The following is a 27,758-nucleotide window of genomic DNA, read 5'->3' on the forward strand; positions in this document are numbered from 1 at the left end:
TTGCCAAAATTCAGTGTCTATCATATATTAGATGATCAATTGATATAAGATAATGATGGACTACATTCATAGCATTAAATGCTAGGCCTCAGTATCAAAATGCAATGTCTAATAGAATACAAGATGCAGCTGCTTTCCTCCCCAGGTTTATTGAGGTATATTTGACAAGTGAAGTGTAGATTCTTAACCAGAGAGCTATGACCTGCATGGTCTGGATGTTTATATCAGGCTTTGTAATAATAAAAAAGTAAAGTTAAAAAATCTGTAATTCTCTCTGCTACTGCACTAGCCTGTGCACAATCCACCTCAGCACTTACCATACAGTCAAAGTATCATTTGTTTGTCTTCACCCCATGGCCACCATGCCTTTTCTTTTCTTTTCTTTTTTTTTCTTTTTTTTTAATGTGTCAGGGTCTTTCTATGTAGTCCAGGCCAGCTTAAAACTCACAATCCTCTTGCCTCAGCTTCTTGAGTGCAGGGATTGTAGGCCTGTGCCACCATGCCCAGTGCTAGTATGTCACTTAAGGGCAGAAACAAAGTCATCTTCATCTAGCCAACTTCCTAGCATTGAGTATAGGAAGCCATCAATTATTTCCTTAAAATTTTGTTCATAATGTATTCCATAACTGGGTATTAATAATTAAACTTTTATATACATAGAATGTGCCAATTTCAAAAGAATATAAACTAAACAAGTTACATACCAAAAGCTCATTCTTATATTGGATATGTGGTACACAGAACACACATTATCACAAAACAATGTTCAACATTAAGACTGCATTTTTAGCACATTTCATAAAACTTTGTTCTATCCATACTTTGGCTGGAAGTTTGCATATCAGGGGAAATGCAAGATGGGAGGCTATACATTTATCTTTTTCTGAGCATTATAAAAATGTGTAAATATCTGAAAGCATCATCAGCCTCCACTAAACTTCTGTTCTTTGGCTACCACATGCTTTCAGGTGCTAGGTGGGAAAGTGTCAGGAATAGAGGAGAGTGTGGACCAGCAGGTGCCACATCTAAGGAGGGTTCTGGTTTCTATGTCACACACTTCTCATCACCTTCTTTTCCCTGTCCCAGGAAAGCGGGAACCAGTGCAATATGGGAGAAGTAGGGAAGTCCCAAGGGGCAATCCAGTCTGAGGCCCTGCCAAGGAAGGAATACAAACGGAAAGTGTAAGCCAGCAGGACTCAGGTGGCTGAAAGGCAGGCTGGGACACGTGGACAGTTACCTGGACCAATGAGTGAGAAATCCCAATAGCCATCACATCATTCCTGAAACTCCACTGATGCAGAGAAAGACATGGGACAGAAGGTCAGACATGTATGTTGAAGGATTGGTTGCCATTTATATGGCATGGAAGACTCACAAAGTTCTTTCAAAATTTATTTTTGGAAGACCATACCTATACAGAACTCATGGCATTGTTTACTACTTCAAAGAGAAGGTATGAAGAAAAACGATAACAAATGCAGTTCTTTTCATTTTCCAATTATTTGGATCTCACATAAATATGAGTCGTCTTCATTGAATTTCAACACACAAAGTGAATTTTCAGAAGAAACAGAACTTTTTGATGATGTTCATATATCTATAAATATGAATGATGCAAATTTTAGGCCCTGGGATATCAGATGACAAGATACAGCCCAAGCTTCAGCTCTTGCTAATTAAACGAATCAATTAAGAGACTGCAGTTGCAACTGTGTAGCTGCTGTTCTATGGTAGCAATAACAACCCCACGGGGAGGTCTTTCACTACATTAAAATGCTGTCCTCTACAACTCCATCTGATATTATTAGAAACAGTTATTTGTGTCTTGCTGTCATATTAGTAGCAAAGGCAAATTATGGAAATATGCAGACCAGAATGGTCCCAGTATGAGATCAGGTTGGGTTTTCAGCCTCCAAGGGAACAATTGCTGAAATTCCAAAGTTCCCCAAAGTTCTTTAATGGAACTGGTAAATCTATCAGCACAGCATCCATTTAGAAGCCAGGTAAGGGTCACATATTTACATACTTTCCTGCTAAGCTGATACAATTCAACTAGATGAATTATCATATTAAGTTTACCCTCCTGAGTTAAACTGATGGAGTTCAAAATTGTTTTCGATGGTTGTCATTAATCGCTGTTACTTCGTAAATGCTTCCTTTGAAATCTAATTGTGCTGGTGTATCAAGGGTCATATTAATAGCACTCTTAATGGTAAATCTTTGTCAAACATGTTTATTCTACTGATATTATCACTCAAGCTTTCAAGGCTAATAAGAACTAAAGTATATTTATTATCAATGAACGCTTAATTTAAAATGTACAGTTTGAGATTTAAATTAGCTTTAAGAACTTCAGCATCATTTGGTTTCATTAAGATCTCTGGCTAAGCTTCAAAGACATAGCATTTGATAGTTCCTCAAGAGTATTTGGGTGAATGCCAATAACACAGCCATAAAGAGGCTGTTCAGGAGGCTAAGCTTAGCTTCCCTTTTGGGCAATCAGCAGTGCTTTTCCAAGAAAAAAAAATTTCCGTCTCACTGAGGCATGTTTGCCATAATTCTGCAGTGCTTTAAAAATTAAATATAAATGATTATTGGAATACAAAGAGAAAACTGAATGAAATAGCAACTTCTGCATTCTTCAATAAAAAAAAATTTTATCCTATTGTTTAGCATAATTCCAGTAAGGAATTCTGGCTCAGCTAAATAGTACCACTTACATTTCTTTGTAAGCTTATAATGTCTGATGTACACATAGTGTCACAGAATGTAAACAAAGTGAAATAAAACAAACCAAGCAACTTACCATTTGAAATAAGCAGGTATCCTGGAAAACTTCGGGGACATGTAGCTTACCAACTCTGTATGTTATGGACTGAATGTTTGTGTACCCTTGCCCCACATATTCATACATCAAGGCTCTAATCCTCAATATGACAGTATTTGGAGCTGGGGCCTTTGGGAAGTGATTAGGCTTAGATGAGGTCATCAGAGTGGAACCCTCATAATGGGATTAGTGCCTTTGTTAGAAGAGGAGGAGAGAGAGGAGAGGAATGTGAGTGCTTTTCTGTCTGACTGTCTGTCTCTCTCCTCTTTCCCTTCACCCCCCCCACCCCACCATGCCCCCTCTGCCATGTAAAGATACAGCAAAAGAAGGTGGCCACCTGCAAGCCAGGAAAAGACCCTCACCAGGAACTGAATCAGCTGGCACCTTATATTTGGACTTCCCAGCTTCCCCACCCATAACAAATAAACGTATGTTGTTTAAGACACCCAGTCTGTAGTATTTTGTTACAATAGTCCCAGTTGACAGAAACAGTTGTACTGGGCAGGCACTGCAGGGAGCTCCCTGGGGTACACAGTCAAACAGTTGGTATTTAAGGTACTCTGACAGTGAGTGCTTGACCTTAAAATAAAAAAAGACCTGGTTTTTGCATCCAGGTTCTACCAGTTACCAGCACAGAATAGTTATTTAACCTCCCTATGCTCACTTTTGCCTTCTGTTTCAGATGTCTGAGTATGGGAAGGCAAGTCTGGTTACATGGGTGATAACAGGCATGGAAATACTCAGGAAAATAAATGGCCACCCTCAAGAGAGGTGTTAACAAAGCATGGTCCTAAGCAGTATTGGTGCTGTGTACTAGGCTGAACAATGCCATCTAAAAACTCACGTCTACCCGAACTTCATAGATGTGACCTTATCTGGAAATAGGATCTTTGCAGATGGAATTAGTTAGGATGAGATATTACTGGATTTAGGGGAACACTAAATCTGGAAATTGGTGTCCTTAGATTCATGGGAACGAACATGTGCAAACAGAGAAAAAGGCCACATGACAGCAGGAAACTGGAATAACAACTATAACCCATGGAATGCCAAGGACACCAGCCACTACCGGAAGGTGGGAGAAAGCATGTCAGATCCTCCCTGAGAGCCTCTGTGAGGAGCCACCTGAGCCCACATTTTGATCTTAGACTTTTGGCCTCCAGGACAGTAAGAAGACACATTTTTGCTGTCCTAGGCCATCTGCAGTGGTAATCTGCTGTTACAGCCCAGGAAAGTAATACTGAGTTTCATAAATGACATTTGAGGAGTAGGAGATAAAGGAAATTGATAGACTGAAGGCAAAATGTGGATGCTCTAAACAGAAAAAAAGAGACCTTAGGCTTGGGTTGAAAATCATGAGACAAAGGTTTCACAGGGGACAGAATAAATCTAGTGAATGTCAAATCTATACCCTTTATATGAGTCTGAAATCTATCTAAGTGGACAAGATAGGTTCTATAAACAGGTCCCAGGTTGTATATTGCAGTGAGCTGGGATATGAATCCAGTCCACTGGAGGTTGGAGATGGCAGTGTTCAGCACCACACTTCACCCAGGGACAAGTAACAACATAGGCACATCAATGTAACAAAATGTTTTCAAGGGTAACAAAACAGGCCTAGATCTCATACTTGGCTCTTAGCTGCCTCTGGCCAGGAGTGACTGACTGACACAAGTCACTGTAAGAGACAAATCTCCATAGGTCTCCTGCATTTTCCCACTTCTTAGGAATAAGATGCTGACTGTCCTTTGCTCTGGAGGATGTTGGTACACAGGAATGAAAAGCGGGCACAATTACTGCCAACTTATAGAGACTCTGGTTCCCTGAGCTCAGAATTCTTCTGCAGTGCTATCCATTGTGTGTGCAGGAACTATGGGCCCTCTGCCTCATCTGGGGGAATGTGGGCTCAGAGAAATGATGCCTCTGACATTGTAGTAATCTGTCCTTGCCTCTGACCCTGGAGTCTCATGTCCTCTGGCAGTGTCCATGAAACTATAGCAGGCTAATCTGTCAACCTGCAAATTGGGCAAATCTCAAATCCTTCACAGTTGCTGACACTTCCATTTGTAGCTCAGGGTCAGAACTAGTCATAGGACACCAACGTAACCTTTCCTGCCTTATTAAAAATCCACATAATATTCCAGTGGACTAAATTTCCACATATATGTGGTCTCATCCCATGTGCACCATCAGGACACATGTACCCATATACAGAAATGTTTATGGTAGCAGGAAGAGTTATAGCAAAAAAAAACTAGAACCCACCCAATGCTCACCACCAGCAGAACAGTTTATCACAACATCCTATACAGTTGTGAGAATAGCTACACACAACAGGTAACTCTCACAAACAACACAGAGCAAAAGAACCATGCCATAGTGAATTCAGAACACAAGAGTCTCTCTCTCTCTCTCTCTCTCTCTCTCTCTCTATATATATATATATATATATATATATCCAGTTTAAAAGCAAGTAAAACAGAATTGTGTATAATTTAGGAATGCAAATATGAGGTAAAATGATAAAAGAAAAGAAAGAAATTATAAATATAGGAAAAAGTTTCCTATGGGGTGTATGTGACCTGACTAAGGTTACTTTTTTTTTTTTTAAGATAAACTCCATGGTAGGTATATCTTTTATTCTTTAAAACTTAACAAAGGTTTTTATAAAATATTCTTTTAAGTGTACCAGTAAACATATATAGTTATAATAATTTGCATAATACTTAACATTTACATAACACCTAGTAAAACCAAGTTTTTAAAAAGCAATAAGATACTGGAAGAGAAAGTAACAAAAAACTGACTTTTTCAAAGTTCACAGTGAGTAAAAATACGAGCAAATCAATTATTTTTATGTCTATACCTTCTCTCAATTGAAACACTGGCATTATTTTTAAACCTTAGTGATATAAAAATATGTATCTTTGTCTAAAATTAAATTCTTTTTTGAACACTGAAGTTCATCAATACTTAAAATTCTAAAGGGAGTCTTTCAGCACATGCTCTTGTTCTTGCCCTGTGTCCTGGAAACTCCATCTGCTTCAGACACGTCCACCGAGACAGCACAAGAGCTAGAGAGTAATCTGTACTTCTTGTAACATCCCTCTTTCATATGGATCCATTATTGCCAATTAATGCACATAGAAAATTTAGGGCTGAAGGCATAGCTCAAATGGTAGAGCACCTGCCTAGCAAGTGCAGAACCCCAGTACTGCTCCCCTCCCAAAAGAAAGAAAATTCAACACAACAAATGCCATGGGTCATCTAAACTGCTGTTGTAGATTTTTTTTTCTAGAAATTGCTTTAGAAATTTACATTCTCTCTCTGTATAAACAGCATGGACCCACAGCCTCTTTGGGAGTCATTAGCAATCTATCTCTCATTTACTAGCAGCAGAGGGGAGTGTCAGTGCCATAAAATTCTCTTTTCCATCTTTTTTTTTTATGGATTGCTTAGGAAGGGGGCATGCATGTACTTTTTCTGCTAGTATGATTGAGGGCTTAAAGTGAATGAAAGTAGTGAAGTTAAAGGGCATTTGCTGATGGAATGAGCACTGATGTACCCTTCTTGGCTCTACCTACCACAGGAATATAAAACCAGGATAAGTCATGCTGTGCTTTCTGAGGCAGTTTCCTTATCTAAGGAAGACAGACTGATTTATCTCTAAGGTCTCAAACAGGCTTCTACACTTACTTTTAATCCATTTGTTCCATTCCCAGCACCACAAAAACAATAATAGCAACAACAAACTATAAAGAAAGGAAGGAATAGAGCTAGGCACCGTGCCTTACACCTGTAATCCTAGCTATTCAGGAAGCAGAGAGCAGAACCCAGGCAAATAGTTTGCAAGACCATACCTTGACAAGACCCAACACAACAGGGTTGGCAGAATGACTCAAATGCCTGCCTGGCAAGCGTGAGGGCCTGAGTTCAAACCCCAGTACTGCCACAAAAAAAAAAAAAAGAAGAAGAAATCAAATACAATGCTGGTTCTAGCTCAAGTTGCCATTTGTGGAGATAGGAAAATTTGTGGGAGAACTTTTTGTCTTGTTTAGGGGGAGGAAGATTGCAGCTATCAAGAACAAATGAAGTGTGAGATTTCTCTATTAGAATTCCAGTAGACTTGTTCAGTAACAAAGGCAGCATAAGTGTCTTTACTAGCATATGCACTGAGGGGCAGAAATCAATTCTGTATACTCATTAAAAAGAATGGCTTTAAATACTGACACAGAAGGATGTCCAAGATTTACTGCTGCATGGAAAGATGTCTATTTCTGGAAGAATACGGCCATACTTAGTAACTCAAATACCTCTAGGGGATGTGATATATACTTCTATGATGCTTAATTTTATGTGTCAACTTAGAGAGGCCACAGTATCTAGACAGCTGGTCAAATGTTATCTTAGATGTTTCTGTCAAGGTAGTTTTTAGATGAGATTAACAATATAGGTGGGCCTCATCCAATTATGTGAGGGACTCAGTGGAAAATGACCAACCAACATGGAGGAATTCAGCCGGAAGACCACCTTGGACTTGAACTGCAACTTCTCCCTAGGTTGCCAGACTACTGACCTGCCCTAAAATAAGTATTTCTTCTCGTTTTCTCTGCATATACATAGATACACTCACTCATACACCCACTCTGTCAGGTCCATTTTCTTTGAAGAACCATAATACAACTTCTCATATACACAATTCAATAATATTAATTTTGTTTACAGTAAGCCTGTACTTCTTTATTAGTCAGAAAAACAAGAAACCATAATACCTAAAGTTTAGGTTACGCTGAGCAAGTGCCTGCCTATATACATACCACTATACAAATACTTCCTATAAATAAGCTTTACATACATCACTATACAACCATAAGTAAACACACATTATAAATATCCTTCCTTACTGGCTCCAACATTACTACATTTTATATCCAAGCCATAGGCCTCTCTGATAGTCTTAATAAACTGACAAAACTATCAGAAATATCCAACACGAATCTACATTCTGAACAAGGTACCCAACAGGTAAGAACAGGCATACTGCATGTTATAAATAATACCTAGTAAATGAATACATAGAGAAATATTCAAATATAACAGCAATAAAAATTTTTTTAAAGTGTGTCTTTAAATAAACTATTTGAAAATGACAACTAGCGCTACTAATAATTATAAGCTTACATGTAAAACAGCAACTAATCCAGTAAGCCTGTTTTCAGCCCATAAAGTTAAATAGTTTAGATAATTATGGCTAGTATTAGTGGAGGCACAAAGTACTACTCTAATATATGATGGGTGGTGTTCTAATGAGAGATGAAAGAACTGGAAATATGTGTAATAAACCTAAAATTATTCATAGTTTTGATTGTATTTAGGAAGAAATGTATCTTATACATTTTGAAAGCAATTCAAACTTTAAAAAAAGTAAGTTACAAACCAAAATAAGTTATTTTGAATAACTTATTCAAATGCATTATTTTTGTAATGGCAAAAAGTAGAGATAACCTAAACATCTAACATCTGGGATTCAGGGAGAAGTACAATATGTCACATCTACCTATCACAATGTTAAACACAGCTCCACTGAAATGAGGCTTATGAATATTTCTTAATAACACATAAAAAGAATTAGTAATATTTAGGCAAAAAAATTAAGATACAAAACTATTATTCAGTTTCACTGGAAACAGATTTCAAAGGATCTAATAGAGAAAGCTAGAAAGAAAACTGAGGTAAAAAATCAATTTCATTGTTTTCAAAAGTATCTTTAAATCATATGTTCTTATTCTTAATTTGATAACACAGAGAAAATCTCCAATACATAAAAGTACTTAAAATACTCAACAAACTGAAAATTGCTAATAAGAAGTAACTCAAGTAAGTCCATCATGGAAATGTTTCTCACACATTTAGGAACCTGTCTTTCTAGCAGAAAGACATCTCTATTTAACAGCAAAATAAAACTACAATAAAGCCAGCTAGAAACATACAGGCTAAAATCACTGACTACGTCTTTTCTCTATAAATTAATAGAATACACAGAGTATTATTTTGGTACTTACCACTGTACCAAGAAACTGAATGTGCATGTTTCCACCTGCTTCTCGCAAAAGACACTAAAAAAAAAAAAAAAGAAAAACAAGGTATAAAACGACACTGCATCCACACAAAAACTTGTAACAAATGTTCATAATGCCCCCCGAGATCCAAATATCCATCAACTGATGAATGGATAAACAAAATACAGTAGGTCCACAGAGTGGAATCATACTTGGCCATAAAAAGGAATGAAGTACCAACACCTGCTACAACAGAAGTCAATCACAAAGGAACACATAGGTGGTTCCATTTAATAAGAAATGTCTAGCATCGATCTATCATTTGATCCAGCAATACCACTCTTGGGGATATACCCAAAAGACTGTGACTCAGGTTACTCCAGAGGCACCTGCACACCCATGTTTACTGCAGCACTATTCACAATAGCCAAGTTCTGGAAACAGCCAAGATGCCCCACCACTGACAAATGGATCAAGAAAATGTGGTATCTCTACACAATGGAATTTTATGCAGCCATGAAGAAGAACGAAATGTTATCATTTGCTGGTAAATGGATGGAATTGGAGAACATCATTCTGAGTGAGGTTAGCCTGGCCCAAAAGACCAAAAATCGTATGTTCTCCCTCATATGCAGACATTAGATCAAGGGCAAACACAACAATGGGATTAGACTATGAGCACATGATAGAAGCGAGAGCACACAAGGGAGGGGTGAGGATAGGTAAGACACCTAAAAAATTAGCTAGCATTTGTTGCCCTTAACGCAGAGAAACTAAAGCAGATACCTTAAAAGCAACTGAGGCCAACAGGAAAAGGGGAACAGGAACTAGAGAAAAGGTAAGATCAAACAGAATTAACCTAGAAGGTAATACACACACACAGGAAATCAATGTGAGTCAATGCTCCGTATAGCTATCCTTATCTCAACCAGCAATAACCCTTGTTTCTTCCTATTATAGCTTATACTTTCTCTACAACAAAATGAGAAATAAGGGCAAAAGTTTCTGCTGGGTATTGAGGGGGTGGGGGGGAGAGGGAGGGGGCGGAGTGGGTGGTAAGGGAGGGGGTGGGGGCAGGGGGGAGAAATGACCCAAGCCTTGTATGCACATATGAATAATAAAAGGAAAAAAAAAAAAGAAATGTCTAGAAGAGTCAGTCCACAGGGATAGAAGGTAGACTGGGGTTGCCTCAGGGAGAGGGGTGGGAGGAGATGGGGAATAACTGCTGATTGGTGTAGGATTTGTTTTGGGTGTGTGAAATGTCTGAAAGTTGACTATGGCAATGATTGTCTTCTCTTGAGCAGACTAAAACCACTGGATTGTACATTTCAATGAGCTAATTATATGGTAGTGAATATTTCAATAAGATTATTGAAATGAATTACCATTTAAAAATAATAATAATGAGAACAATGCAATTCTTCTGTGCCCAGAGAATAGTGAAAAAAGAATTTAGCTCTAATACACATTTACTTGTAAATTAAAGATGTTCAAAGCAAATACATTATTATTTACATATCAATCTTACTTGTTTGAACTTTAGTACAATAGATGTAAATTAGACTTTTTCCAGATCATTCCCACCTATAAAATTGCTCTATTTAATCCTAACCTGTTCCTCAAAACTATTCTTCTTCTGTGCTAATCAGAGAGGGCCTGGTGGCTTCAAAGATCATGCCCACAAATGAAGTCATTCTAAACAAACAAGGATGGTTTTCTTTTTTGTGGTTCCCACAGTCTATGGCCATGCCACCCAGAATGCACCTGATATCTGATCTCGGAAGCTAAGCAGGGTTGGGGCCTGGTTAGTACTTGGATGGGAGGCTGGAGTTCCCAGATATAACTCTGGAAGAGATTATTAGTGGCTGAGATTAGTAGTGACTTTCACTCAACTGCTGGCAATGAACTATTACAAATTCATCCTACTTTTACTCCTTTTCCAGAAGTGGAGGTTTATCAACTCCAATCTCTGAGACCACCAGGGTAATGGAACCAGGAAGGACCCTGTAGAGTTCAAGTTGAGTCCACAGCTCCTTAGTTGAGGGAGGTTAAAGCAAAAAGAAAGCAAGTGGCTTAATGCAAAACTTTCCCCTACCTGCAAGTATTGCCAAGTGACTCAACACAAAAGGAATCTGGCTGGCATACTTAAAACAGTGTGGTATAGAGCTGAAAACTCAAAACCCTATGCCATCCTCTTGGCCCACTAATTTCATTTCTAAGAATTTATTTATTTCATTTCTAATTTATACTAAGAAAGAAAATGGGTAAACAAAGAAAAAGCTATGAAAATGTCATTACAGTAGAGTTCATAGAAGTAAACAATGCCAAGTAATTTAAGTGATCAGCGAAAGTAGTAGTAACATAAGGTATGGTATATCCAAGAAGCCACTGAAAAGTTTCAGATACACAAAAAATGTTTTACCAGTTGAGTATCCCTTATTCAAAATACTTGGGACCAGAAGTGTTTCAGATTTCAGAGTTCTTTTTTGGATTTTGGGAAACTGCCAGCCTACTGGTTGAGCATCTCTAATCCCAAAATTTGACAATCAGGACTTTGGAGCACCCTGAATTTTACAGATGCTCAACCTGCAGTAAATGGCTAAATGAAAAAAAAGAAAGAACAGAACAGTACGTTCAGAATAAACCTTATAAAGAAATTTTATATGTTACAGAAAGACTGCAATAATGCACATAAAATAATTAACTACTACTTGTAGGGGGAAATAATAGTTTGCTTTTGCATGCTAAGGATTGAACTCCTTGCTAGCAAGTGTTCTACTACTTGAGCTCTGCCCTCAGCCCTTTGTTTTTTATTCGGTTTTTGAGATAAGGTCATGTACTATTTTTACCTGGCTGGTCTGGAACTCACCATCCTCCTGCCTCTTCTTCCCTATTAACTGGGATTGTAGGCATGAATCACCACACTCATCTTTTCTTTCTTTTTCACATGTCTGTTCTTCCTATTCTTTTACGTAGACACATGTAACTTAGTAAAGGCAAAAAGAGAAAGTGGAACAAAACAGATTCGTTTCCTTCATGTCCTAAGGAAGATTAAATTAAGAAACGAGTGTTGAATCCTTATTTCTGATCCTGGCGTTTCCACTGCAGCCATCTATCTAACCGTCCATCCATCGTGGACCACAGTGTTGAGTACTGTTAGATGAATATCGTGGACCCCAGTGTTGAGTACTGCTAGGTGAATTAAGATCCACATTCTTGGCAATGAAGGGAAACATAACAGAATGATAAAACATAATTCAGTATGATAAATCCATAGTACAAAATGTATGAAGTATTGTGAGATACGAGGAAACACTTAACTAAATGCCAAGAAAGATTAAAGATGACACTAAGGTGGAAGAAAAACAGAGATGAACCAATGTGGGTACAATACATATAAACATGGAAATATCACAAGGAAACTCCCTCTATAGATATCTTTTTTAAAATGTCATTTATTTTTTTCTTTTACAAAAGCCAAGAACAGGAGAGTGAAACAGGTCCTGTCCGGGGGAGCTGCTACCAGTGGAGAGGGGAGGAGATAGGGAATGGGTATGAGAGGGTGAATATGGTGCAAATATTGTGTACACATGTATGTAAATGGAAAAATGAGACCTGTTGAAATTATTTCAGGAATAGGGAAAGGGGAGATAAAGAATAATGGAATTCAAGCATGATATATTTGATATACTGTAAGAACTTTTGCAAATACTATAATGTACCCCCAGCAAATCAATCAATAATAATTTTAAAAAGAAAATTAAAAAAAACAGATATTAAAAAAACAGCATAAAGCCAATAAGGCAAACAGTATGGAGGTTACCCAAAAAATTAAAATAGAACTACAAAATGATACAGTAATCTTACTAGGATATAAACCCCCTAGGTATATACCCAAAGGAAGTGAAATCAGTATACTGAAGAGGTATCTATACTCCCAGGTCAACTGCAACATTATTCATGATAGCCACCATATGGAATATACCTAACTGTTCATCAGAGAATAGATGCATATATACACAATAGACCATGATTCAGCTTTTAAAAAGATGGAAATCCTGCCATTTGCAACAACACAGACAAAATTGAAGGACAGTATGTCAATGAAATAAGTCAAGCAGACAAAGACAAATAATCCATGATCTCATTCATATGTAGAATCTAAAAAGATAGAACTTATAGAAGTATAGAGTGGAATGGTGGTTACAGGGGTTGAGAGTGGTGGTGGTGGTAGAGAGTTATTGGTCAAACGATGCAAAATTTCAGTTAGAATAAGATCAAGTGATCCATTTCACAAATGGTGACAATAGTAGTAATACTGTGTAGATCTTAAATGTTCTCTCCACAAAAAAGATGACATATGACATAATACATCTCTTAATTAGCTTCATTGAACCATTCCATAATGGATGTGTATATATATATGTGTGTTTGTATGTATGTATATATGAAAACATTTTATATATGATAACCATATATAATTTTTGTCCTTTAAAAAATAAACTTTATGTTGCAGTGTTGGGTATCCAACCTATAGTTTTGTGCATGCTAGGCAAGCACTCGGTTTGGTTTTTGAGACAGAGTCTTGCTAGCTCAGGCTTGAGTTCAGGCCTTGAACTCATGATCCTTCTGCCTTGCCTGAGTACTGGATTTACATGTATGCACCTCCAAACCCAACTAATGCCATTTTTTTTTTAAAAAAAATGAGTAGGAATTTTCCAGAACAGAAGTAAAAGAAATCTTGTGGATTGATAGGACAGTTCATGCAAATTTCAAATTGAGTGCAAACATGGTAAGTTTAAGGAAGGTAACCAGAAATAAGGTTATATAGGGTTGCTTAGGGATAGGGTTGCCTGAAGGACGGAAGTAGCAAGATGGAAACTGGGAAGGATTTATAAAGCCAAGTCATATCTTGTACAGAATCAGTTAATACTTTACAAAGTATTTTTGCTATTGCTGCTGTTGTGCTGAGGATCAAATCCCAGGCCTGTGTATGCTAGGTAAGCACTCTATCACTGAGCCACATCCCCAGTCTTACAAACTTCTTAAGAACTACGGTGTGATAGGACTATATTTAGAAAGATTGATGGTCTGTGAGAAGGATGAATATATACAGGAATGGGTAGGAACAGGTGACCCAGTACCAAGCCTCGCAGGTAAGAAAACACAACAGTACAACTATGTCTGATTTATTCATAGGTGATCTTAATTCTGCTTTACAGACAAGGGAGCTAAAGCACAAGAATACAAAAAGCAACCTGTTTACACTGTAGCCATAGAGCAAGAATCACAACCTGTGCTCCCATGGTGCAGGATGCAGTGCTTCTACAATGTCTGATACTCTATCCTCAGATGGAGAGTTCTTTTGGTACAAAGACCATTTCTTGCATTTCTACTTAATCTCAACAATATACAGTCAATGCTATAGACATGGGATCAATATTCAGCAAGAATCCTGCATTCAGATAGCTAAAATTGAGCTCTATAGCCATGACTGTCAATTGTCTAACAGCAGAAGTTCTGGATACAAAAAACAAGATGTGTAGCTGTTGAGAAACTAGGGAAAGGATCGGTACAAAACAACTTTGACTACAGAAAGTGATTCACCACCATGCTAACTTGTATAGTACTGAGGCTTTAAGAGCAGTGAGGGAAAACCCACATAAACTTACTGAAATGAAGGTGCAGAAACCAAATGACAGCATGACAAAATGTCTACAAAACAGATGAAAAACACAATCTAACAGTGCAAAATATCGCACAAGATCTAAAGAAACACATAGTTCTTCTGAAAAATAAGATAAAATTCAAGAAAGGATTAAAAATATGATAAAAGATGATTTCAAATTGAAAGCAGTAACCTAGGAAAAACAAACAAATGAGTTTAACAGACAAATAAGTGTAACAGACAGTACCTTAGAAGAAATGATGTCAAGGTCACCTACAATTTGGACCTTGAATATTGATCTATTGATCAACAGTCTGTATGTTATTCATCAACACTGTAAACAGGATTCCCTTTTCTACATACCTCTTCACTGGCTTCATGGCTATCTCAGGATCCTGTTTTTTCTCCTACTTCCCTGGCCTCACTTCCTTAGCCTAACTTGCTGGCTCCACCTCTTCATTCCATTTCAAATTGCTGGAGAGACCCAGGACACCCCTAGCCCTCTTCACATTCATTCACATTCTTCCCCTATGTGATCCCACCCAATTCCACTCTCTCTCCCTTCTATACCATACCTACTTTTAAGAATGAACTTTATTAAAGCACAAACTTCCACAAGATTCTTCCTTCCCTCAGTGGAATATCCAAGAAATCATAGCCAAGTCCAATGTAATGAAGTTTTTCTCCTTTTGTTTTCTTCTAGGAGTTACATAGTTTTAGGTCTTTACTACATTTTGAGTTAATTAATGTATAAGGTGTAAGATATGAGTCTCAATTTTCTTCTTTTTCATATGGCAGATCCCTATACTTTTGAAGAAGTACATGCTCATGGGTATCAACTTTCTGTTTTCAACTCTAACTTGTCTTCTGAACTCAAGACTCATATAGTCATTTTTGTTTTGGGGGGTGGACTGGGGTTTGAACTCAGGGCTTCTTGCTTGCAAAGCAGATGCTGTACAGCTTGAGTCACACCTCCAGTCCATTTTGTTCTGGTTATTTTGGAGATTAAGAGTCCCAAACTATTTGTCTGAAATGACCTTGAACCACTATTCTCCCGATCTTAGCATCCAAAATAGCTAGGATCGTATACAGGCATGAGTCACTGGCACCTGGCTACTCAATTGTTAATGTGACATAAATTTTGGATAGTTAAAGCACTTATCAAATATGCAAGGTCCAAATGGAATTCCTGACTTGTGTCCCCAAACCTGATCGTCCCCTAGCCTTCCCAGGTCTATGTAAATAAAACAATCATTCAGTCCCTTGTTCACCCTTAATTTTTTAATGTCTTTCACACCTAATATCTAATCCATCTGCCTTCTTTGTTATCCTCAGTCCAAAATATGTGTCAGTTAGTTCACTTCTTATCTCTATTGTTACCATCTTAGTTTAGTCTAATACAGGGTTCAGCAAACTTTTTCTGTAATGGGTCATATAGTAATAAACATTTTAGGTTTTATGAGCCCAAAGGGAAAACTGAAGATTTTATATAGTTTCTTACAGATTAAGAGAGAAAACAAATTTCCACTACATTTTTAGAGGAACCAAATTCAAAATATAATAACTGAGCACAAGGTTTTGTAATACCTGCTTACTAACAAGGAGAATAAAATTCTTTTTTTTTTTTAAGGACAAAATTTTGTTTAATTGGGGCTCGAGGTTTTCCTCCTCAACAAAATCAAGTGCACATGTTCATCTGTAAATGTCGATCTCTAATGATGTTTTCCATATATCATCCTTGAAAATGTCTTTTCACACAGACAGGTACTGCCAAACTGATGTCAATCCATACGCATGCGATTCCACTTGAGCACATGCAGTGCTTGGAAGCATTTACAGAACTCTGTTAGATACTTCTCTTTGTACTTTCCTTTGAGTATGGTATTACCTGGAATTTATTCACTTTCAATGGAAGGTTATGTACAATTGCGGATTTAAAACATAAAAATTTTATTTGTTCTTCCATTGAGGTTTGGAAAATGTTGCTGAAACTATAATTTGCTTGTTTTAATCCTTTGACAGCTCAGGAAGCATAAGACATCTGACATTTATCATTTTTTGATATTCTGAAAAAGAAATGAGGTCTGAAAAGATGGATAACTTAACTATCCCAAGGGTATCCTTGTGTAATGTAAACAAGTACTGAAACACCACACTGTATCCCATAAGTATGTACAATTATCTGTCAAAAATAAACTTAAAAATTTAAAAAGCACCTTGATACTATTTGTGATTCAAATATTAATTGTTGTCAAAATGATTTTACCTCAGTACAAATTTTGCATGTGTGCAATGTTTCTTGCACTTTTAGGCTGAATGCAGTAAGCTGCAGCATTAGCTATTTCAAAAGGCATTCAGTGTTTGTTAACAATGGTAGAGGGCAGCTCTTCTTGTTCAGAATAATATTAATCTTGGTCTGAGCTCTAAAAAATCACAGTTAACTTCACCACTGCTAAGACATCAACTCTTGTGTGGAGGGGAAGTTTGGACATTCAGCTTATACTCACAACAAAAATTGCAAAGCAGGTATAGACATACAGAGAGACAAAAATGAACCAATGTGGCTGTGTTCCAGTAAAACTGTATTTGTGACACAGACATTTGAATTTCACATCCTTTTATGTATCAGGAAAAATTTCCTTAGTTTTTTTCAACCACTTAAAATGTAATCATCACTTAACTTGCGGGCTCCACAGAAACAGGCAGTGGGCTAGATTTGGTTGCCTCCTAGTCCTAAGCCACTGGAACCTCCCACCTGAGGACTGCATTGATCAAATGCATGATTTCCCTGTCTCCACCACTGGGCCCATGTGGTCCATCCTCCTCACAGAACAGATTTTCAATCACATTCTATCCATCTCCCATGCAAAACCAACTTGCAATAGGAACTGAAAAAGACCCCAACTTGGCTTATAAAGGCCCTGAATGATCTGGTCCCTGCCCCTTTTCTTCTGGCTTCCAAACAAAAGCAAGCCTGTTTGTGTTTCAGCATCTTTACACTTCCTTCTGCCTGGGACTTTGTCCTTGAGACTTTTTCATGGTTGTCCCTTTCTCAATTCAAAGTTGGCTATTCAGAGAGGATTTCCTAACCCTCTGGACTAACATTACTCCTTCTAATTCACTTCCTATCAGCCATCATAGTCTTCATTCAGTTTCTGAGTACTGACTGAGGCTAACCTTCTCATCTCTATGTGCTCACATGTTTCTCAACTGTATCCCCTGCTACAACTTCAGTTTTGTTCCTTCTCTTCCTCAGTGTCTACACCTTGCCTCAGCCACACTGGGCATCCTCCCCCAGGAAAGAGGCACTAAAACACTGTGCGTTTTTCTTACCCTACAAGGGCTGGACTCAATCCCAGGCAAAAAGAAGAACGTTTGCAATAATTAACATGGAAATAAGTTTAAAAGCTGAGATTTTTGTATCAAAAACACCAATTATATATAGAGTATGTAACCATAGATAAAAGTACCAGTAAGTTGCCCTTAATTTTGCATTCTATTTAAAGCAGGTCAAAATTACATAAATAATGGCCACAGCCTTTTTCTTTTTCCCCTACAATCTGAAGGAAGGAAAGAAGGGAGGAGCCAAACCTGACATATCTCAGCAACAAGGACTGGTCTAATGGGAAACAGGGAAATGAAATATCATTCAATACGGGAACTTGACCCTATCTTTCCTAAAAAGAGTGCACACTTTTCCCACCATGAAAGATTCAAACAATCAGTTTCTAGAATACACACACACACACAAAACCCAATGTATTTAATGCCTTCAATGTGTCAGATACATGCCAAAACAAATATGAACTGACCATTTGATAAGCTAATCCAAAAGTTTTGATAAGAATTAAGATTTTAGAGCACCTACACAGCAAACAAGAGGACCTAAGTTCTAACCCCCAGTACCACTGAAAGAACTAAGATTCTAATTTTCACAAAACACATTCCACCCTTGTTAAAACATTTTGCCCAAGTACTTTACTCCTTTTCGTACTTTAAATAGTACTTCATAGCCAGATAAGAATTTTCTTCTTATTTTTATCGCCTGCTCCAACATCTACAAAATATGCTTTCTATTTCTTTACAGAAAATTTAGAAAGATTTTGTTAATCAAATGATTTCAACATTTATTATACAATCAAATTCATACAAAATTAGCAAGGTTGCTCACTCAAAAACATTCACGAAACAATAAAACAAATGTTCCAAGATAATAAAATCAGAGGCAATTTTACCTTTGACAGCAATGTCACTGAACAGTTAAGAGGAAGAAAGAGTGATCGTTTTCCCCCCTCATTGATTTCCAACTTGATAATATTCTTCAAAGGCCATTGCTAAGGGATTTGTCTTATCAGTCTCCAGTGCAGCTGCTTGTATTATTTTCCAACTTTACTCTAATCAGTGTTTAAACTATTCAAAATTCTCTTCCAATAGCAGCCACTAAAATATAATTTTCTAGTTTACAGACAGCACAGCAGAAAAAAAGTCTGTATGTGAGGGGAAGGGAGGCAGGAGTTCAGAAAGGCATTTTCCAATTATGTTAAATTTACAACTACAAATCATAAAACATGCCGCTAGAGACCAAGACAACTGCTAAACTCCCAGAACTTTCATCTAAAAGCAGGTAGACTTACATCAAAATTAATATTTTAAATTATACTTGTATATACATCCCAGCAACTAAATTGTGATTAAGTTTTTTGAAGCATAGTGAAAGGGGTTATTTCTGTTCTACTGGTGAGCTTGTTTCTAAGATGTGTAACCATAATTGATGTTTTCAGGCATGTGAAAAGGAGATGGTTAATAATTACTCTTTCATTTCCTACTTCTTTAGAAAAAAAAGATACTAACCTGTACTTATTCTAAGTTGTATATTTATATATCCTACACAATCTAAATAGATGGTTTCATATTACATTTGATGACTCTAGAGTAGTCACATGTATATAGTACAACATAATAGCTAATTACTTCTAAGAGGTGGTAGGGAAGGGAGAACATCTTAACTCAGAGAAACATTTATGTTAGGACTGAAAACATACAACGAAGTGGATTCACTTTTTTGTGTGTGTATGCACATGCTGACAAAGTACAGGCAAAAATGTAAGCACTGACATTTAACTTCCTAATTAAAATATTAATTTTTAGGGGCTACACAAGTATAGCTCAGTGGTAGAGTATGTTTCTAGCATGTGTGAGATCCTGGGTTCAATCCTTAGCATCAAAAAAAAAAAAAAAAAAACTTAACTTTAGCATCAATACACAATTATTATTAGGATCGAAACTAAAGTCTGTTTTTAGATGTTGTAGGTGGTATTACTTTTAACTTTCTTAAGTGAATATAAAAACCAACAATTTTTTTTCTTCAAAAACACAAAAGTTATGATTAAATTTCAAAAATCTATTCAGATCTGTGTAGACAAGCATTCATAAATATGTCACAGAGCAGAGAGTTTATACAACCTGCAAACACAACAGTATTTTTTTCATATTTGTATGCTAGGCCAATATTCTATGTTACATAGGCCCACCAGGCATTTGAAGTTATCATGTTATATAATCTATTTATACTCCAATCAACTCACAAGTAATCCATTTAATTTGGTATTCTGCAGTAAAAAGCATGAGATTCATGTGATATTATTCCAAATTTGTCTCTTTTGACATGGAAAATTAGTTCCACTTAGTTGACTATCAATGGCCTATTCAATATAGAACGCAGTAGTGCTGCAATCAAAAATCTGTCTTCTCTCAAAAATATTTAAGCAAGAATATGAGAAAAGAAAGGAAAAAAAGTCTTCAAAGGTACACTGTGAATAGCTCCACATCAGACAAATGCAGAAATATCTGCAGGATCTCCAGATATTTTCAAAAGTATTTAGCTACTCTTCAGGCCTGAAGACAACCTGCTGTGAGCAGGTGGATAGAAGAAATCATGCCACACAAAGAAACAGGCCAATAGCAGTCAGTCAGCTCTGCTTGCAAGTGTTCTAACAACGTGACTATGCAAAATGAAGATCCAGTCTGTATGATGCTAACAAGAAACAATAAATTAAATCCCAGCAGACAAATTATACTGCAAGAAATAGAAAACTCTGACTTGTTCAAGGTAAAAATTGAAGAGCCTTTTTCAAGGTTAAGGAAAAAAATTAGTTCAGAGGAACAGAACATAGCCGTAAAACTAATAGCAGAACTGGAATAATAATAAGTTCTGCTTATCAAGCATGTTCCACACTGCAAAGGTTCTAGGGTGCCTGAAGGAAACAGAGTTAGCTCACACAGACAGAACACAGCAAATCTTGTTTCCTTTTGCTGTTCTTAATTATAATGCACTTTTATTTTAAATTAAATACTGAAGCAATGCCAATACATTTTTTTCTTTTAAACAGAACTTGAATATTTTGATAGGGCTGTACTTACTTTACTATCCTATTTTTTACTTATTCTTTTTTATTTTCTTTTTTTTATGGTATTGGGGGTTGAATTCAGCACCTCCTACTTGCTAGGTAGCTCTAGCCACACCCTCAGCTCTTTAAGCTTTAGTTATTTTAGGGCCAGGGTCTCATGATTTTGCCCTGGGCAGTCTGTAATCCTCTTATTTATGCATCCAGTGGAGCTGAGATGACAGGCACACACCACCACACCTAACTATTGGTTGAGATGAGATCTTGCAAGCCTTTGTCAAGGCTGATCTCCTGATACCTACCTCCCAAGTAGCTAGGATTACAGATGTGAGTTACTGTTCCTTGCATAACCATTCTATTGTTTAAGATGCTATTGTACTGCATACATGCTAGACATTAGTAATTTTTAAATACTGTTTCATGTTGAAATAGCATTTTGCATATATTTTAGAATATATTAATGTATTTACACGGAATGTATTTTATAGAATGTATTAGATAAAATTAATGTCACTTGCTTCTTGTTATTTTTAAAAATATAATTATTAAGAAACTTACAATTATGAACATGGCTCATGTTAGATTTCTATTGGAAAAGGCCATTTTATTCCACAACTTTCAAAGTAGGTAATTTGAAATTCTAAATATATCTTTCCACAAAAGAAATATGAGAAATGATTCTTATACCTCATATTATACCACTAGGTATAATATAATAAACATCATTACTGACAGACTCTACACCTGTAATTAAAATCAAAAGAAAACACTAATAAATACACAGCATAAAAACACATACAAAAAAAGACATACAAAATACTGTCTTTTTTCTGTGAATTATGATATGTGAGGGAAAATTAGCTTAATTATTAGATCAAGAAATAGACAAAAATTAAAATGATTAATGAGGACCTTTAATTATGTTTAATAGTTTTTCAAAATTTATGATCTTTATTATAAATTATTTCATTTCAAAATATATGGCCCCCTCCTTCTTTCAGACAGATGTATCATCAGTGGCTCCATGCTGATGTTTATCAGCAAAGATTAGGGTTTTTTCCAAGAATAAGATTTTCTTGAAGTCAGAGGGGAAGAGACACTTACAGAAGGTAAGTGGTATAGTGGAGTAAGGTGGTGTGAAGTAGACATCACTGAGCAATAAGGAGTGATGGCAAGTGAGAGAGGGAACATGGTGAGCACAAACCTCTGAGAAATAGGAAACAGAACAGCTGGAGGCAGACTCCTTTCTATATCCATCAATAGCTAGCTACACTCATCAGTAGGTGGTACTGCTGGCCTAAAACAGCTTAGATGCTACCCAGAGAAAATGGAAGCAAATGCTTGCTTTATAAACAAGGACCAACTGTGGGCAATTCTTCAGGAGCCCTTATTTGTCATTACTGTCATGGAAACTTTGGAGGTTCTGTATCTACAGAGCTCCACCAGCCACACTAATACAGTATGGATTGTGCAAATGTTGGAAGGTCAAGAATTAAAGAGAATGGATAAAACAGCTAAGAAGGCTATCTTAGGAACATGGCTTAATTTGAGAAGACTTACAAGAAATAAAATCTTAATCTTAAAATGAAAACCTTAAGACAATTTTATTTCTGAAACTTTATTATGTGAGATGACTATCCATTCATCCATCCACTTGCCACCTATTTATCTAGTTGAGTCTTGTGGTGTCAGGAATGCAGCAAAACAGAAGGAATTCAAAGCCAAATCAAAACAGCAAATTCAGACCATTTAAAGGATATTAATAACCTATAAAAGTCATACTCAAATGATTATACATGGCAAAATACAATTTATTTTTAAAGATAATAATGAATAAAAAAAGCTTACAAGTTTTTCCAATGAAAACCAGGAAATGAATGGACAGTGTGATTTAATTTGATGACTAGAGAACTAATTCCTAAACACAAAGGTATGCTGCACCCCCAAGTATTTCATCATCTAATCAAATAAAGGAATTAAATGCTACTTTTAAAGTAACCACATAAACCCAGCAATAAAATGAAATAAGTGCTATTTCCCCACACATCTTCAAGTTGCTAGACTAGACTACCTAATAGGATACATGGTAAGGAACTTGAAGCACTTCTACCTCAAGAGAATGTAAAAGAATTTAAAAATGCATTAGAGGGGGCCAAATGCTCTCCCTTTGCTTCCAGTTTCAATCTCATTCTTCTTCGATGCACTCTCCACAACGCAACCAAAATCCACAGGTTCCAGTAAACCACAGTTTACTATAACCACTTCCTTATGAAAACTCTTCTATAGATCTCTACTGCCCTAAGGACACTGTAGAGTTCACACTGTGCAATTAACAAGGCTTTGTATGACTTGGCTCCTACTCACCTCACTGACACTGGCTCATTCCCTCAGTTTATTTTCCCATTGCAAAGGTGTAAAGCAGTGGGTTTCCAAACAGTGGTCCTGGACCACAGCATCAGCATCACCTACACCTATTAGAAACACAGACCTAAGGCTGGGCGTGTAGCTCAGTGCTAGATTACTGGCCTAGCATGCATGAGACCCTAGGTTCTATCTCTAGTACCACAAAACAAAAATCAAAGAAACACAGAACTAACCCAGACCTGCTATATCAGAGTAAACTCTGTGGGGATGTCCAGTAATTTGAGTTTCAGTGAGTCTTGTAGTTGATTCTGCAGCACATCAAGGTTTGAGCACCACTGGTTTAAAGGCTAAATGAGAGGTAAATTATTATTTGAAGAATCTGATGGGGAAAATGAAAAAGTCCTAGAGCATAGAGGTGAGGAGCACACACTCTGGGGTCACATTGCCAGGGTTCAAGTTTTTACTCAGTTTTTCCCTAGCTTTGTGATCAAAGGGAAGTTATTTAGTGTGTCTCAGCACACAGTGTCATGCTTAATAGCACAGGTCCTACAGCAAGACTGCAGGGATTTAAATCCTGGCTCCTACGACTTATTAACTGTGTGACCTTGAGTAAGTCACTTAGTTTCTCTGATCCTCAAGGGCCTCTTTAAAAAATAAACAACACCTAATTTATACAGTTGTAAAGATTAAAAGAGCTAATATACGTACTATGCTTCAAATTGTACCTGATGCCACAATAAGCACTATGCATGATTTATGATTATAGTAACTGACACCAATTTCACAGGGACCATATAATATTTTGGGAGTCAGCACTGAATACTAATAGCACAGAAAGTAGATAAAATTCAGTCCCTCACCCTTCTCTAGGTAAATGACTCCACACTTCCTGCAGCCCCCCCACCCCATGCAATACACCATTTACCTCTCTGCAAGTATATTTCCTTCTAGTTAGAGAGCGCTAACCTGGTGAAATGACCTCTTCGAAAAGGTTTGCCTGAAGGGATCATGTATTTCAGGTCCACTAATACTCTCTGTAGCAAAGAATTTAACAGACTGAAAAAAGATTTGCTGAACATTATCCTTGCACTAGGATAAATATTTCTGGTGATTATTCTAAATACATAGCCAGCTAAAAATTCTACATGTAAAACTACCATGAAAATGAGTATCTACAAAGTCACAGAGAAGGATGCTGAAAGTATCATGAATCAAAAATTGGGATAGAAGGTCTTTGTAGCTCTTTCACTCACTACCAGGAGTTAATACTATGTACCAGAACATGTGACTGCCTGAACCATACTACATTCAGTGCAAATGTGCTTCCGGACACAAACAAGTATAATAAAACTATAGTTTCTGAGGACATGATATGGATTTAAGTGATGTGAAATTATGCAGCAATATTTCTTTCAAGAGGAGAGAGATTGAGAGAGAGTGTTAGGAAATGACATAAGAGAGAGGAACAATATGAAGGAAAAATATGAGAAAAAATATTATATAGGGACAAGTCACAAAACCAAAGTCAAAACATAGAGCTCAGTACTGAGAGTTCAAGACCGACAGAGATAACATGTCACCATTAAATATTTACTATGGAGCCTGAATCTTCTGCCCCACTGTCTCTAATAGACAAGGAATTGAGTATAGAGTAGTCTTTATCTATGACTCTCATGATTTCTCTAGGTTTTAAAAATTACTTTTGTTGGTAAAATCAAGCACTTAATGCTATAGAGAATTTATTTTTATTCATTTGTGATAGCCACATTTCTCATGTTTTTATTGTTGTTGTTGTTGTTGTTTGGGTTTTTCCCCTGGAACCCTAAACCTCAGTATATGATGAGATGAAGGTATTTTGGCAGAATCTCTTTCCATAACTTTTTACTTTAAGATGAAAGTCACTGACTATTAAAAACACTCTATCACCTTTGGGTTTCAAGGCATCTCCTCATGCAAAACATTTTACACCAGGGGAAGGGGGATGGTTCACAAATTAAGATTACCGATATTTTTGTTAAGGCATGTGCTATGGAAAGCCTTTATACTTCATGTTTCCACTAACCTAATACCATATAATATCTATACAGATAAGGAAGATAATAATACATACAAGTCGTATTTTATTTTATAAGTAAAAACCTACAATGGCAAAGAAAACCGCTGATCTCTAACATTTTTTAAAAAGCCAGCAGGATTCTTTATTTACAACACATAATATCAGAGTCTTCTGAGATTGCCTGAAAAAAAGAAAATAGTTAATTCCTCAGATTAAGCTATAACTCAATATTCTCTAAAATAAGAAAAAAAAATTCAACTATAAAAAGTATAAGATGAATAAAACACAGGTTTTCTCTACTATGTTAAGTGTTAACTACACAGGAACTGATACGGGTTTTAATCTCAAGGAGGCCTTCTAAGCAAACCATTAGAATACTTACCTGCACAGTCCTCTGCGTACCATCAATGCTGACAGACAATAAGGGCAAAGCCAGGTTCCACGTACTGGTCACATTTAGTTTCGTCCCATCAACTTCCACCTGTTGTGACACCAAATAAGACTGTTACCATGAAGAAAGACAGAAAGCTGGTCTCAAGTTCACTGCTGCATACAAAACAGCAGCCACTTTAAACAGATGGCTCCCAAACAACCTGTCATGTTTACTGCTCCAGCCATGAAAGACAGGGTCCAACAACACCGTATTCCCAGCCATCTCTGGGGAGAGGTGAAGGACCTGTGAACAGCTGCCTCTGGGTACTGAGGCTTCACGTGATTTACAGTAAGTAACAAACAGCCTTCTAACTCGAACTATCTGGACATGCTACATTTACTGCAATTAGACAAGTAATGCATATAAAATTCAGTGACACTTTGCAACCCACACAACAGGGCTTGCATATAATATCCTCTCCAAGGACCAAGGAAGAACTTTTTCTGTGTTAATTTTAATGAAGGACTAAGCATTGTTATCTTAATTATACAGAAGCTTTAATTAGGCAAAATTGTTTGGCATTGAATATCCAAAGTCCATTCAAACTCTGCAAAGTTCTATCATACTTTTGCAATCATCAGTGACTAATTTCATAGTCATATTCATGAAGATGTAAAAAAAAAAAAAACCCATAATCTTCTAAAGTAGAGATACTCTTAGGGGAAATAAATTAATTTCAAGATAAATAGTACAAAAGTAACTGAAAGGAAAAACAACATAGGTAATGGAAAGTAACAAGTACTAAAAGTTCTTCCTTCCTTTTTACTTACTGATGATTGTTCCCTAACTTTTTAGTAGGAATGACAAGAACACAAAAGACATTATTATTTTATGTCTACTGTAGACAACCCAGCAAATGGATACTTACATGTGCTCAAGTTTCAAAATAAACCTATAGGAGAACCAAGATATATGATCCCTACGATTCCCCCACTATCATTTCTCACTCTTCAAAATTAGACACCAGAGTCCTATCCTCATGTCTGCTGGACCCTTGGGAAGAGCTAGGGAGGTAGCAGTGGAGAAAGACTGGTGAAAACATTCTAACGAGTGTTTTCTAAACATTCTAAAAGAATCCAGGCTTGAGGACATGGTCTAGGGAAGGCTCCAGGCTTTCAGTAACATGAAGCACTTGGTTTGGTGACATGGCTAACATGGTGTGGGAGCAAGGCACAGACTGGTGGAGGAGGAGACTGGATAGATGACCCAAGTGCAATCTGGTCGAAGTCCAGAAGTTTCTAATGTCTTAGTGAGGGTATGAGTGCAGGTCTGGGTAAGAATGAAGTCCAGATGGTATAGGGAATTCCATAATTGCAGGCCTATAGCAGGGACTATGGGTAGCAGAAGCCTCTTCAATGCTTTCAAAGTCCAAATAGTCTAAATGAGCTCATGATTCATTACTCAACAGCTATTGGACAAGGGTTCAACAGCAAACACTTGCAAAGACTGAATTTGGTTCTCTTCTCCATCACCACCATCATGAGGCAGCTCTGACCACCATTCCCAAACCCCTCTCAAATCCCAAGTTCCACATTGGTGAGGACTGAGGATAGGGGCAGAGACCCAAAACACTAGGTTATCTGAATGTGTATTTATACCAAAAGAGGTCAAGATCCTGTTTACATGTAAGTTTTTCTTTCACTACCCCCTAAAACTAGAGGGCTTATGACTGTGAATGAAAAATAGACATTACATTTCCTACTACACTTGGTAAGTAATGAGTAGAAATTTGTGATTTTTCTGTATCTGCAGCAAGGAAACTATAATTTCTCTAATCATAAATGATGAAACACATCTGTGAATATTAAATGAGGGAAGGGAATGTACTAAAGGCAACCACACGCCCTCTCTGGCCTCCAGCTCTAATCAGATTTCTTCAAGAAATCAGATTTCTCCAATAATTCTGAACAAATGAAATGATTCTATTGATGCTCTTACTATATGGGT

At 36.9% G+C, this 27,758-nt stretch overlaps 1 protein-coding gene across 3 annotated transcripts in view; it reads right to left on the reverse strand.

Moving 5' to 3' along the window:
* Window positions 1-27,758, reverse strand: part of Pcca (propionyl-CoA carboxylase subunit alpha) — a 356,147-nt gene that overhangs the window by 65,958 nt on the left and 262,431 nt on the right. For all 3 annotated transcript variants that reach the window (XM_074043045.1, XM_074043043.1, XM_074043044.1), the window contains 2 exons: window positions 25,761-25,859; window positions 8,890-8,943 (listed from right to left, as the gene is read on the reverse strand). In XM_074043045.1, coding sequence (XP_073899146.1) covers window positions 8,890-8,943; window positions 25,761-25,859 — 153 coding nt within the window. The remainder of the gene's footprint in view (window positions 1-8,889; window positions 8,944-25,760; window positions 25,860-27,758) is intronic.

Source organism: Castor canadensis, chromosome 10 (genome assembly GCF_047511655.1).
Source record: "Castor canadensis chromosome 10, mCasCan1.hap1v2, whole genome shotgun sequence".
Taxonomy (NCBI): Eukaryota; Metazoa; Chordata; class Mammalia; order Rodentia; family Castoridae; genus Castor; species Castor canadensis.